The sequence below is a fragment of the Herpailurus yagouaroundi genome, unplaced genomic scaffold (genome assembly GCF_014898765.1).
Source record: "Herpailurus yagouaroundi ecotype Mexico unplaced genomic scaffold, PumYag 159, whole genome shotgun sequence".
Taxonomy (NCBI): Eukaryota; Metazoa; Chordata; class Mammalia; order Carnivora; family Felidae; genus Herpailurus; species Herpailurus yagouaroundi.
Window position 1 is genome coordinate 44,404,640 of NW_024412400.1, and position 14,157 is coordinate 44,418,796.

The following is a 14,157-nucleotide window of genomic DNA, read 5'->3' on the forward strand; positions in this document are numbered from 1 at the left end:
TTATTGATAAAAATAGAAAATACATTTTTCATTCAATGTTTGAACTCTATATGTTCTACACATCTTCCCCAATATTTTATGGAATGTATAGTGGGAAAGAAACCAGAAAATGTTAATATTTTAATCAAATTTGATTATTTTTTATTTTTTTAAATTTATTTAAAATTTATTCTTTATTTTGAGAGAGAGAGAGACAGCATGAGTGAGAGGGGCAGAGAAAGAGGGAGAGAGAGAATCCCAAGCAGGTCTGTGCTGTCAGCACAGAGCCCAATGTGGGGCTCAATCCTACGAACTTTGATGACCTGAGCCAAAATCAAGAGCTGGATGCTTAACCAACTGAGCCACCCAGGCACCCCTGATAATTTTTATTTTTGAAACTGCATGTTTGTAAGAAGACTTCTCAATCTTGAAAACAAACAAACAAACGAGGCAACATTCAGCTCCAGATTGGCAATGGTGAGACAGACCTTTGTGTCTGTTGTTACTGGAAGTATAAATTGGTACAGTCCTTTTTTTCAAAAATATTTGACAGAACCTATAAAGTTTAAGATCACATGATGTAATCAATCCTTTCCTATTAATTTATCCTTCAGCCATACTCACACGAGAACAGGCTGTTTACTGCAGCACTATCTTGTAAACGCAAAAACTAAAAAGAATCAACTGGCTAGCAGTAGGGGACACCCATACAAAATATTAGTTGTTGTTAAAAATAATCCAGTATATTGAGGTGCCTGGGTGGTTCAGTTACGCGTCTACTGATTTCTGCTCAGGCCATGATCTCATGGTTCATCAGTTGGAGCCCTGCATCTAGCCCTGTATTGGGCTCTGTGCTGACAGTATGGAGGCTGCTTGGGATTCTCTCTCTCTCTCTCTCTCCCTCTCTCTTGCCACCCCCCCCTCTCAAAATAAATAAATAAACTTAAAAAAACAGTCCAGTATACAACTATGTGTACTGGCATGGAAAGACACCCATGAAGCATTGGATGTATTTGTTCTTACTGTATAGCCCTATGCAAATGACTTAACCTCTCTAAACCTCAACTTCTTCATCCATAAAATGAGGATAATATTAATGAAATGATAGGGTCACCATGTGGATTACATTAGGTAATATACATCACGTGTTTTCCATAGTGCTTGGTGCATAGTAAATTCTCAATAACTATTAGTCATATCATTATTATTGTTAAGAGAAAAAAATGAAAGATTGAAAACATCATGTATAATTGTTTCTCTTTTGGTAAATAAATACAACCTACATGATAGGAAAAGATCTTACATAATTTTTAAAGTGTGAGACTTGGGGGATAGAGAAATTTCACTTTTTTACTTTATACGTGTTGGTACTTGTAACATTTTCAAATTGAGCACGTTACCTTAGAAGTGATGAAATATCGGTTTTTTAAAAAAAAATTTTTTTTTTAACGTTTATTTATTTTTGAGACAGAGAGAGACAGAGCATGAACAGGGGAGGGTCACAGAGAGGGAGACACAGAATCCGAAACAGGCTCCAGGCTCTGAGCTGTCAGCACAGAGCCCAACGCGGGGCTCGAACTCACGGGCTGTGAGATCATGACCTGAGCCGAAGTCGGCCGCTTAACCGACTGAGCCACCCAGGTGCCCCTGAAATAACATTTTTGAAAAGAATACATGAGGGGTACCTGGGTGGCTTGGTTGGTTAAGCATCCAACTTCAGCTCAGGTCATGATATCACAGTTCATGGGTTCAAGCCCCACATTGGGCTCTGTGCTGACAGCTCAGAGCCTGGAGCCTGCCTCGGATTCTGTGTCTCCCTCTCTCTGCCGTTCCCCCACTCATGCTGTCTCTCTCTCTCTCTCTCTCTCTCTCTCTCTCTCTCTCTCAAAAATAAACTTTACAAAATTTTAAAAAGAATACATGAAACTACATCAAAATAAAAAGGACCTGCACAGTAAAGAAAACAACCAGCAAAAGTCAAGACAACCTTCTGATGGGAGAAGATACTGGCAGATGATACATCTGACAAAGGGTTAGTATCCAAACTAAAGAACTTACACAACTCACACCAAAAAAATGAACAATCCAACTAAAATGAGCAGAAGATGGGGCGCCTGGGTGGCTCAGTCAGCTAAGCATCAAACTCTTTGTTTCAGCTTGGTAGTGATCTTGCAGTTTTGTGAGATCAAGCCCCATTTATAGCTCTGTGCTGATAGTGTGGAGCCTGCTTGGGATTCTCTCCTTCTCTCTCTCTGCCCCTCCTCTGGTTGTGCTCGCTCGCTCTCTCTCTCTCTCTCTCTCTCTCTCTATCAAAATAAATAAATAAACTTTAAAAAAAAGTTTATAAAAAAATTTTTTTAAATGAGCATAACACATGAACAGACATTTCTCCAAAGAAGACATCCAGATGGCCAAAAACATATGAAAAATGTTCAACATCAATAGTTGTCATGAAATGCAAATCAGAACCACATGAAGTATCATCTCACACCTGTTAGAATGGCGAAAACAACACAGTACATGTTGGTGACGATGTGGAGAAAAGGAACCTTCGTGTATTGCTGGTGGGAATGCAAACTGGTACAGCCACTGTGGAAAACACTATGGAGGTTCCTCAAAAAATTAAAAATAGAACTACCTTATGATCCAGTAGTTCCACTACTGGGTATTTACCCAAAGAATATGAAAACACTAATGTGAAAAGATACTTGCACCCCTATGTTTATTGCAGCATTATTTACAATAGCCAAGATATGGAAGCCCAAGTGTCCATCCATAGATGAATGAAGAAAAGGTGATACACACACACACACTCACACACACACACACACACACACACACACACACAAATTGGAATATTACTCAGCCATAAAAAAGAATGAAATCTTGCCATTTTAAGTGACATAAGTCAGAAAAAGACAAACACAGTATGATTTCACTTATATGTGGAAATTAATACACCAAAAAAGAGACAAACCAAAAAACAGACTCTTAACTATTAGAGAACAAACTGATGGTCACCAGAGGGGAGGTGGGTGGGGGGATGGGTGAAATGGGTGAAGGGGATTAACAGTATACTTACCGTGGGGCGCCTGGGTGGCTCAGTAGGTTGAGTGTCAGACTTCAGCTCAGGTCATGATCTCACAGTTCAGGGGTTCAAGCCTCGTGTCAGGGTCTGTGCTGACAGCTCAGAGCCTGGATCCTGCTTTGGATTCTGTGTCTCCTTCTCTCTCTCTGCCCCTCCCCTATCATGCTCTGTCTCTCTCTTTCAAAAATAAATAAACATAAAAAAACTTTAGAAAACTAAAAGTATACTTACTGTGATGAACACTGAGTAATGTATAAAATTATTGAATCACTACATTGTACACCTGAAACTAATACAGCACCGTATATTAATTGTCCTGGAATTAAAAAAAAAATTTTTTTTAATTTTAAAAAAAAGAATGTATGAGACTTAAGACTCTGGAATGTTGGTAAGCTGTTTCCACCACCATCTCTCCTTTCTGCTGGTTAGTTTCTGCTTGAAAACATTCTTCTGCTGAGAGTGCTGTCCCCTAATGTTTCTGTGGAGTGGACAAAGTTATTACAATAGTGAGAATCAAGGGACTCAATGGAGAGAGAAAATACACTGTCACAAGCCCACACTCAGATAAGCTGTTTTTAGTTTTGAAACAAGAAGCCACACTATATTGTTAACAACACAGGAAAGACTGAGAATCTTATAGTTCTTTTTTTTTTTCTCCCTCTTCCTGAAATATCCACCCCTACTCGCTCCACGAGGACAACTTTTTGTTTTATGTTTATTTATTCATTTTGAGAGAGAGAGAGAGAGAGAGAGAGAGAGAGAGAGAGAGAGAGAACACCCACGTGCGCAAGCAGGGGAGGGGCAGAGAGAGAAAGGGAGAGAGAAAGAATCCCAAGAAGGCTCTGTGCTGCCAGGGCCGAGCCCGAGGTGGGGCTCAGTCTCCCAAACTGTGAGATCATGACCTGAGCCGAAACCGAGGGTCAGACACCTAACTGACTGAGCCACCCAGGCTACCTGATCATCTTATAGTTCTGACATCTCAATCAAATCGGTGAGGGTGTTAGAAGGGCAGTGTACTTTTTCAAAAATTATGTATTTATGTGTATATAAATTGTACATATAACATATAAATTACATACACACTAAAAAATCTCAGTGGATTGCTTCACATAAAGTGGGAACCAGAATTCTGTGGATATTTAGAATATCGAAGACCAGACATCTGAGCCAAAACAATGTTGGCCCACAAAATTTTCTTTTCTTTCATTGTCTGCCAGGAGGGTTACATAAGCTTTTCTTCAGTACCACTCAAAGCCTTGAGTAAAAGGAACGCACACAAATAATGAAAAGACAAAGGCTCCAAGTGGAAATTGAGTTGTATTTATTTTTCTTATACAGAATCAGAGAAGTAAAAACCAGTACCAAACTCCAGGTAAAATGGTTTGATATGATTGATTTGGCTGCATGCCTTCTGTACGCACCGCATTCTAAATTAAAAATAAACACACATATGTCGTATTACAAAATGTAGAAGTAAATTTTCTTAAAAAAAAGAGAAATTAAAAGTACTAGCACATAAATGATGTAGTGTTTTAGGGAGATGGTCTCTGTCAATCGCCTATTTTCCCAGTGAAATTAATCCACAATTTCCTTTTTTAACAGCTTATTTTTTTTTCTTCAGAAAAGTTGTACTTTCAGAAGTTACTGTCTAACGATGTCATGAGAGCACAACTTATAATTAGTGACACTTCTCTCACCTTCTACAGAGAGCTTTTCTACCACGCTGGGGTCAACAGCACCCACCCCACACACTGAACGTCCCACTCTGTTTAACCTGCCTCCCTGATGTGGCAATCAGTGAAAGAAATGGCCTTTCACATCCTGAATACTATGGGGAAACACTAGCAATTAGTTAGATTTAGTAGAATTGCAAATAGGTTTTGACAATGTATTTACCTCAAGAAAACGTGTTTTATCAGGAAAAAAAAATACCTGGGAAGAAAGATCTCTGAAATTATTTTTCCATTTCAATTGTTAATATGCCTTTTCTGTGGCACAGGTATTGGATGAAATGTTGAAATTTGCTGATTTAGGACTAAAAAGACTAGACATCCTGGCATTCTTTTATAATAAGAAATATAAATAGCACCTTGTCATGAATTCTGCAGGGATTTTAACACTTACAATAATAGGAAATACCCTTTAAAAAGTTGTTCTTACGTTTAGATTTCTAGCTTTAGTGTTCTTTAACAAAGGCCATATTTTATGGCCTTAAAAACAAAACAAAAAATTACATCTGGCTTTGTCTATTAAGTAAACACGTAGTCACGGTTCATATTTAATTCTGGAAAAATATTTGTTATGTTCATTAATAAATGTTCCAACTAATTTCACTAAAGAAAAATTCTTCTAGTAGTTTCTAATGCCACAAGCTTACTAGGAAATTACTTCTAAAAATTGATAATACAAATCATCGATGTTTTAACTACTTTAAAAAAGAGGGTATCTGTTTCTTTTGCACTTAATAACCTGAAAATGAGTCTATAAAAATATTTTTAAAAAATACAGTAACACTGCTCAGTTTCGTTAGGTCCCTTGTTTTTTGTTTTTCTTAGAAAGAATGTACAACTCTTACTGCTCACAAAAGAGAAATAGAAATAGTGCTCCCTTCAGTTTAGTAGCAACATAAACATCTACCCCCGTCTCTCTCAGAGCGCTTAGAGAGAGAAGGAATCAGAAGAACATAAACCATGGGTCCTTCGGGAAAAAGAAATCACTTCATTGTGTCGGAAGCAACAGCGGGCGTTATGCTCTTGTCCACAGACACGCTCAGCATCGTGGACAGGGCAACACCAGCCCTTCCCCTCCTTCTTCCACATAAAGTGCACCAAAGCCTTTTCTCTTACAACAGAGTCTACTGGTATGAAAGTTGTAGTAGAAATTTGTTGCTTTGTTCGTTCGGGGCACCTCTCTGACCTCCTGCTTGTCTTGCTTCTGGGGTATCATCACTTGTCAATGTCCATTTCACATCTAGTCCTTTCCACTATATACCGTGACTTTACTACTTCATCTCTGACCTTTTCACTTGCCTTCTCTCCAACAAGATAAAATGTATTCTGCCTGTCTGTATTCTGGTAGATTGGAAAGGATCTTATGGAAGATCCCCAATAGATAAGCCCCCGTGGGAATTGAAGGTTCCTCTCAGAGACCTGAATTATTAATGTCTTTCAAAAAAGATATTAAATTCATAGATTATAAATAATGTCAGTTCAAAATATTAAACAATCGAGGACTTCATCAGCAATGCAGGCAGAGGTACGTGCCGGCTGAACCTGATGCTCTCTCTCAGTCCTTAAAAGCTAATAAAAAATGTTTTTGGTTACATAAGAGGTATTGAGTACATATTTCATGCCTTTTTATACCAACTGTAGCAAACAGGGTTAGGATAACATACTTAGGAATCAATTTTACTGAATTCAGAAACGTAAGTCTCCACCATACACCCTCAGAGGGCATTTTTTTTTTACACGTCAGTCAGAGATCTGCTTCATCCTTCAAACAGTTTCATAGATAAGATTATTTAAACACTTGAAATCTTGAAAGCAAAACTGATAAGCCTTCAGAATTTAAAAAGCAACAGTTTCCTGTGTGTGCCATCAGTTTGAAAGCTATGTATGTTGTCCTGATGTCTTCAGAACAGCTTTTCAAAAGACAAAAATACAGTTGCCACTGGTTTATCAAAAACGTTTGGCTGCCCTTTGTCGTCGGCTACAAAATGATTGTGCTGTATAAAAGAAACATCAAGTTCTAAGCTGCAATTAAAAAAAATCCAACCTGTAATTTAAAAAAAGTTTTGTTTAATAAATGCTCATCATTAGTACCAAACTGGTCTCACGTTCCTGCTCCTCTCCTGCTAGAAGGACAAGTTGTCTAGACGCTACGCAGTAGAGTAATGATAAAGGACAAAGTACAAAAGACCGTGTGTGCCTTTGCAAATACAGAGTAAAAGAACCATCAGGACCAGCATGGATTCAAAACTACATTGTATTCCATACAGCAGAGATCTACTATCAATACAATGATTTTTAAAGCTCAAGTTAAATAATTTTTTAAAGCATTTGGTACTACTGTCATCAGTACAGTTTTTGAAACTGTAAATCGGGTTTAATTTCATGTACATTTCCTGGACCGAGCCGCCTGTCACAAGTCACTGCCTGTGGTCAGCTTTCTGTGGCTTATAACCAATTGACATATAAATTTCAACTAACACCCCTAAAGCTTAGTCATGGGGCAGCAGATAGAAAAACAGAGAAGCAATTCTGTGTAATCAATTCTGCAGAAACAATTCTGCACAGCCCCGGATTCACAGGAATTCGGGCCTGCAGAAAATGAAAATAGAGTATTTATTTATTTATGTTTCACTTGAGTTACTGTCAAATCCAGGCGATGATTAAACTGGCCACATGGAAAGGAGGGAAGGAGCATTGAGTCATGGAGGCAGAAAGTGGTATACCTGCAGACTTACTCTGCTCCATTGCTTTTTCCAAGAGGCCCAGGAAATGTCAGGTCACGGCTGCATCCAAGTTACAATGGTACTGATTACAGCCAGGTTAGAAAGGGCTCGCTTTTGTTGAGAGCAGACTCTACATCATTGAAGAGGGGGATCAGATCTTCAGATTCCAAAGTTCCTAGGTCAACGTTTGTTCCCGGAAGACAATCAAGAAAATCGGGGAAACGGGTCTGCTGAGGATTGATGTTCATGGGTGTCTGTCCTGCGTTTTCTCCTATAACAGAATAAAAGGTGACTATTTTAATTCCTTTAAGTTCTTGAAGAGCTGACAGCTCTCATATCATTAACACAGTCCTTACATTGAAACAGAAGATTATACTGCTACCGGTCTAAAACAGTTCATCTCTGAAAATTGTCAGCTGCCACGTTACTGAAACTGAGTTTGTGGGTGCTCGCTCAGAAGATATGCAGATGGAGAGTGCCTGGGTGGCTCAGCCGGCTGAGTGTCCGACTTGGGCTCAGGTCGTGATCTCGCGGTTTGTAGGCTCAAGCCCCACGTCGGGCTCTGTGCTGACAGTTCAGAACCTGGAGCCTGCTTCAGATTCTGTGTCTCCTTCTGTCTCTCTGTCCCTTCTCTGCTCGTGCTCTGTCTCTCTCTCTCTCTCTCTCAACAAACAAACAAACAAAAACATTAAAAAAGGGGCGGGGGAGAGGGATGCAGGTGCTGGGTGAATCCTTCCCTCCTGGGTAGACGTGTGCAGGATGGATAAGCCCAGCAGATAGCAAGGCACTGTGGATCCGACCTGTGATCTGCACCTTCCCATGAGAGCTACATGAAGAGCTGTTTTGTGAAAGGCTAGAGAGGCCCTCCCTGTAATAAATACCTTATTGCAGAGCTATATTCTAAGGATTTAATTGTAAGCTCATATTTACCCACGTCATCCCTCTTTATGCTCAAAGACAGTACTGAGGAGTTTCCTTTCACCATGTTATTAAAAAGCTGTCTTCATTGATGGCTCTAGGGATCATTTTAAAAGTATTTTATAAGGTGAGTTCTGCAAGAGAGAAGGAGAGGGAAGATCCCAAGCAGGCTCTGTGCTGCCAGGGCAGAGCTCAACAGGGCACTCAAGCTCACAAACTGTGAGATGACACTTGATCCAAAACCAAGAATTGGACACTTCACGCACTGAGCCACCCAGGCACCCCTATTTTTTTCTAAAACAGGAAAAACAAGTTTATCCTCAATAATAATATCTTTTTTTTTAATGTTTTATTTATTTTTGAGAGAGAGAAAGTGACAGAGCATAGGTGGTACTGGGTAGGGGCAGAGAGAAAGGGAGACACAGAGTCCAAAGCAGGCTCCGGGCTCTGAGCTGTCAACATGGAGCCTGACGTGGGGCTCGAACTCATGACCCAGCAGGTCATGACCTGAGCTGAACTCAGATGCTTGACCAGCTGAGCCACCCAGGTGCCCCAATAATAATATCTTTCATCACTGTCTAATATCCATTTAGATTTTGTCTTGTATTATTACATGTCCTGAGTTTTCTTGTCTTCATAAATTCTCTCTTACCCTTTTTCTCTGTCTCCTGCTGGTTACATAGTAGCTTACAATTCTCTTTGCTTGCATATTTAAAAAACGTTTGTCAAGAAGATCTACGTTACAGGGCGCCTGGGTGGCGCAGTCGGTTAAGCGTCCGACTTCAGCCAAGTCACGATCTCGCAGTCCGTGAGTTCGAGCCCCGTGTCGGGCTCTGGGCTGATGGCTCAGAGCCTGGAGCCTGTTTCCAATTCTGTGTCTCCCTCTCTCTCTGCCCCTCCCCCGTTCATGCTCTGTCTCTCTCTGTCCCAAAAATAAATAAACGTTGAAAAAAAAATAAAAAAAAAAGAAGATCTACATTCCATGATATAAGCAAGCACAAGGTTGATAACAATGTTTTGAGGAATTTGTTTGGTTGACATGATCTGCATGTATTACTTGTATTTTTTTCAGTCTATTGCATACCTTACCATTGTCTCTTAAAATATGTTGTATAAAAAAATAATAAAGTAAGTCCTGCGGATCACCCATCCTCCACATACACACACACCTGGCACCCCACAGCTATCTACTTTTCTCACAATGCATGTGAGTCACACTGCACATGAGCATATTAAGGTTCTGAGAAGTCTTGTTGTAAAGAAACTGGTTTTATTTTGTTTAGGCCACTATTACCTAATAAACCCATTTAATCATCCAATCCTATTGTGGCAGAATTTATATCCTAATGGAACTGGAGTCCACAGAACACAATTGAGAAAATGCTGTTCTAGAAAAATGAGATGCCTGGGATATGACACGAACGACACATGTTCTTTATGAATAATACTGTAGGAGAAAATGTACTGACCTTGGTGGCAGTGGACTGAGCTTTTTAGCTGTGTGACCTTAGACACACTTAATTTGTCTGAATCTCAGTGTATCCATCTGAAATTGGGGCTGTAGGTATCTTCTTCCCATAATGGAATAAAGCACCATATAATGTCCGGTTCCAGGAATCACCCATATATACAAACTTATACAAATACCCACATACAATAACTATGGATTATGCTGAGAAAGAAAAACCTGGGAACTCCGTCACTGTTGCTTACACAATATCAGAACAACTGATTAATTCAAATAGCCCTAATCAATTCTGAAGGGATAAAATAGACCTCAGAGACTGAGGGGCATCGCTAACTAAGGCCAGCTTCCACCCCAGAAGCATTTGTAAGAAACTTGTTAGATTAGCTTTTGTGTCTTGTAAGTACATTAGCCTTTCTGGAAAGGGTTCACAGAAATTTCATTATTCTGAGCAAAACCGGAGAAAATTCTTTCTAACCATATGCATTTACCAAGGAGAAAAATCACATCTTTCTGAGTGATGAGGGAAACATAATCAAACTTGCATTTTATTTTGGTGATAGTAAAGCTTAATGGCTCTTCTATAACTCATACAGTATCAGTGACTCTTGGCAATATTTTAGAGGATTTTCTTTGCAAAAGGCAGTAATTTGAAAAATTAAATCACGTTTGACATGCCCTCAATATAGTGTTACTGATATTGAAAAACAGTATCAAAATAGAACAGAAAACCCAAAATAACTTTTACTACCCACTGGAATGTAACAGATGGAAACAAGGCTTACAAAAATGATCTACCCTGAAAAACTATCTGATCTAAAATGCTGGGTGTCGTTTTTCCTCATCTCCAGTTAAAACCATTCATCTCTATTGATTTCCCATGAAAATGTTGTCATCATAATACAATTTACTTTTAGCCAAACACAATCTATTTTAAAGAATTTCTGTTATCCTTTCTTCTCAGACATGGAAAGCATGAGGAGACTAGTTATAAGAACCTTCACTAAGGTTAACAATTTTAAAATCACTCTCTTTGGACCAACTTTGCAATCTCGGAGGGATATTTTTGGCCCTTGCCGTTTTATACATTTAAAAAGTGGGAGAGACAAAAAAACAGGCAATTCTTAAAAAGATATGTTCTTCCAATTCTTTCTCTCTCTAAGCGCTCTGAGAGAGACGGGGGTAGATGTTTATGTTGCTACTAAACTGAAGGGAGCACTATTTCTATTTCTCTTTTGTGAGCAGTAAGAGTTGTACATTCTTTCTAAGAAAAACAAAAAACAAGGGACCTCACGAAACTGAGCAGTGTTACTGTATTTTTTAAAAATATTTTCATAGACTCATTTTCAGGTTATTAAGTGTAAAAGAAACAGATATCCCTCTTTTTTAAAGTAGTTAAAACATCGATGATTTGTATTATCAATTTTTAGAAGTAATTTCCTAGTAAGCTTGTGGCATTAGAAACTACTAGAAGAATTTTTCTTTAGTGAAATTAGTTGGAACATTTATTAATGAACATAACAAATATTTTTCCAGAATTAAATATGAACCGTGACTACGTGTTTAAAAAAACACGTATGAATATTCTGGAAGAGTGGATGACTTCCCAGCCTTTACTCTATTCCCTACCGCATCCAGTTATGGGTTGCATGTGTGATTTGCAAAGGGAGTGCTCAGCTGGCTTGTTTCCATTCATCATGTGGTCAGTGAATCTAACAGACATTTTCTAGCCACACTTGAGCTGTGCCCACCGCCAGCTGGTCCTCCAGGTTTATGCCTACTTCCTTGAAAGCCTTCACAGACATGACCCTAAATTCCCCAGGCTGACGCTCACTTAACCAGGATAACTTGGAAGCCTAGCTTTATCAAGTTCAATTTGTCCTTACTTCAGCCTCTCAGAAGGGGAGAAGAGAACTTTGGGCCAAGCTCTGTGATCTCACGACTCCCCACAATTCCATGAAGTAAGCACATTACTCCCACTTATAGGCGAGAAATCCAAAGCCCTGGCAGGTTCTATCACTTTCCCAAAGTCACTACCGAGAAGTAGAGAAACAAAGATTCACCTTGCGTTGCCTATCTACAAAGACTATATTCTTTTCATTATATCACGTAATTCCATATTTTGGCTTCAAAACATTCCCTACTTACCTACTTGAGGTCATTTTTAGAAGCCATAGAATGAACCCATCTTTCTTTCTTTTCTTTTCTTTTTTTTTTTTTAATGTCAGGTTTAGATTTAGAGCTCCTGAGTCTTTTCTTATTTAACTTTTGGTTTTTATCTTTACTGGCTTCCCAGTGTTTAAAAGATGAAAGCAAACAATTATTAAATGTAGGAAGGAGCTACTTCATAAGGCTGTTCCAAAGAGGACACAATAAATCTCACACTAAAAAATAGAGAGATGAAGAAAGTAAGGGAGGGAAGCAGGAGGGAGGGAGAAAACCTAAGTAATAAATCGAAGAACAACAAAACAAACACTTCAAACTATTCTTGTATGACTCCTCACAAGAAGGTCTGTGCAATCGTCCAAACACGTCAATGACGAGGTGCAGGGAGACCCCAAAGCAGCTGGTCCATCCAACCCACTTCACTCGTAAGGTGCCCAGTTGAGTCTGACTCTTGTCTGACCAGTAGTTTAGCTTCAGAGCACAGAGAGCAGTCATCTAAGAGCACAGTGTAACAGATACAGGCACTGTGGATGATGGCACTGGGGAGAGGACTTCTTTTCATCACGGACAATTCATTTACTATCCTCAGTGATGATGGAGGGGAAATTTGAATGAATAATTGCCAACGGTGGACTCCTCAGCCGTCATTTATTTTTGGTTCTAGACTATCTTCTGGGAGTTGAGCACTTTATGATTTAATCTAGATTTGGCTAATAAGACCAAATTTGGCTTTTGCAAGTGAAGGCCTCACTCCTGGAGAAGAAGAGGAGACGTGACCAGAAGCCAGCTGGGGCCTGGCCTAAAGGTGGGGCAGGTTGGGGACTAGGTCACTAGGTCAAAGTTACCCTGACTCTTCTTTTATATATATATAATTTTTTTTTTTTAATTTTAGAGAAAGAGAGAGAGGACACAAGCAGGGAAGAGGGATGGGGTGGGGGAAAAGAGAGAGAGAGAGAGAGAGAGAGAGAGAGAGAGAGAGAGAGAGAGAATCCTAAGCAGGCCCTTCACTTAGCATAGAGTCCAACACGGGGTTCAATCTCACGACCTTGGGATCATGACCTGCATTGAAATCAAGAGTAGGAGGCGCCCCCCCCCTCAAAAAAAGAGTCGAATATCAAATCATCAAATGCTCAACCAACTGAGTCACCCAAGTGCTCCCTTTATTTTTTTCTTAAAATTTTAGAGAGAGACTGACTTCTTTTTTTATTGTTGTTTTTTTTTTTTTTTAATTTTTTTTTTCAACGTTTATTTATTTTTGGGACAGAGAGAGACAGAGCATGAACGGGGGAGGGGCAGAGAGAGAGGGAGACACAGGATCGGAAACAGGCTCCAGGCTCTGAGCCATCAGCCCAGAGCCCGACGCGGGGCTCGAACTCCCGGACCGCGAGATCGTGACCTGGCTGAAGTCGGATGCTTAACCGACTGCGCCACCCAGGCGCCCCTATTGTTGTTTTTTTTAATGTGTATTTATTTTTGAGAGAGAGAGAAAGGGAAAGAGCATGAGTGGAGTAGGAGCAGAACGAGACAGAACCCGAAGCAGGCTCCAGGCTCTGAGCTGTCAGCACAGAGCCTGATGCGGGGCTCGAACTCACTAGATGGGAGATCATGACCTGAGCCGAAGTCGGACACTTAACCGACTGAACCACCCATGAGCCCCTGACTCTTCTTTTTAATTGCTGAGGGATGTTACCATGTTGGGACTTGGAGCTGACAATTTAGAATCTTCTGAGTTGCTTAACTTTCCAAATGCCCACTACCAATTGCTCTCCAAATGCAGCAAATGACATGAAAAGATATGAAGTCCGACTTCACAAGAGAAAAAGTGGCCCATATATTACAACTGCAAGCTAGAAGGGCATAAATATTCCACTGTGGAAGAATGGCAGAGTAGACAGTGTGGCATTAATGCAATTGTGAGGCTATATGAAGGAAGCAAGGAAGGAAGGTGGGGGGGGGGAGGAAAGGAAGAAAGAAAGAGGGGAGGAGAGGAAGAATGAAAGGGAGGGAGGGAAGGGAGGGGAGGGGAGGGGAGGGAAGGAAAGAAGGAAGGAAGGAAGGAAGGAAGGAAGGAAGGAAGGAAGGAAGGAA

At 40.0% G+C, this 14,157-nt stretch overlaps 1 protein-coding gene across 1 annotated transcript in view; it reads right to left on the reverse strand.

Moving 5' to 3' along the window:
• Positions 1–4,365: 4,365 nt before the first annotated feature.
• Positions 4,366–14,157, reverse strand: part of WWTR1 (WW domain containing transcription regulator 1) — a 140,113-nt gene continuing 130,321 nt past the window's right edge. The window contains exon 7 of the mRNA XM_040480461.1: positions 4,366–7,791. Coding sequence (XP_040336395.1) covers positions 7,607–7,791 — 185 coding nt within the window. The 3' untranslated portion in view covers positions 4,366–7,606. The remainder of the gene's footprint in view (positions 7,792–14,157) is intronic.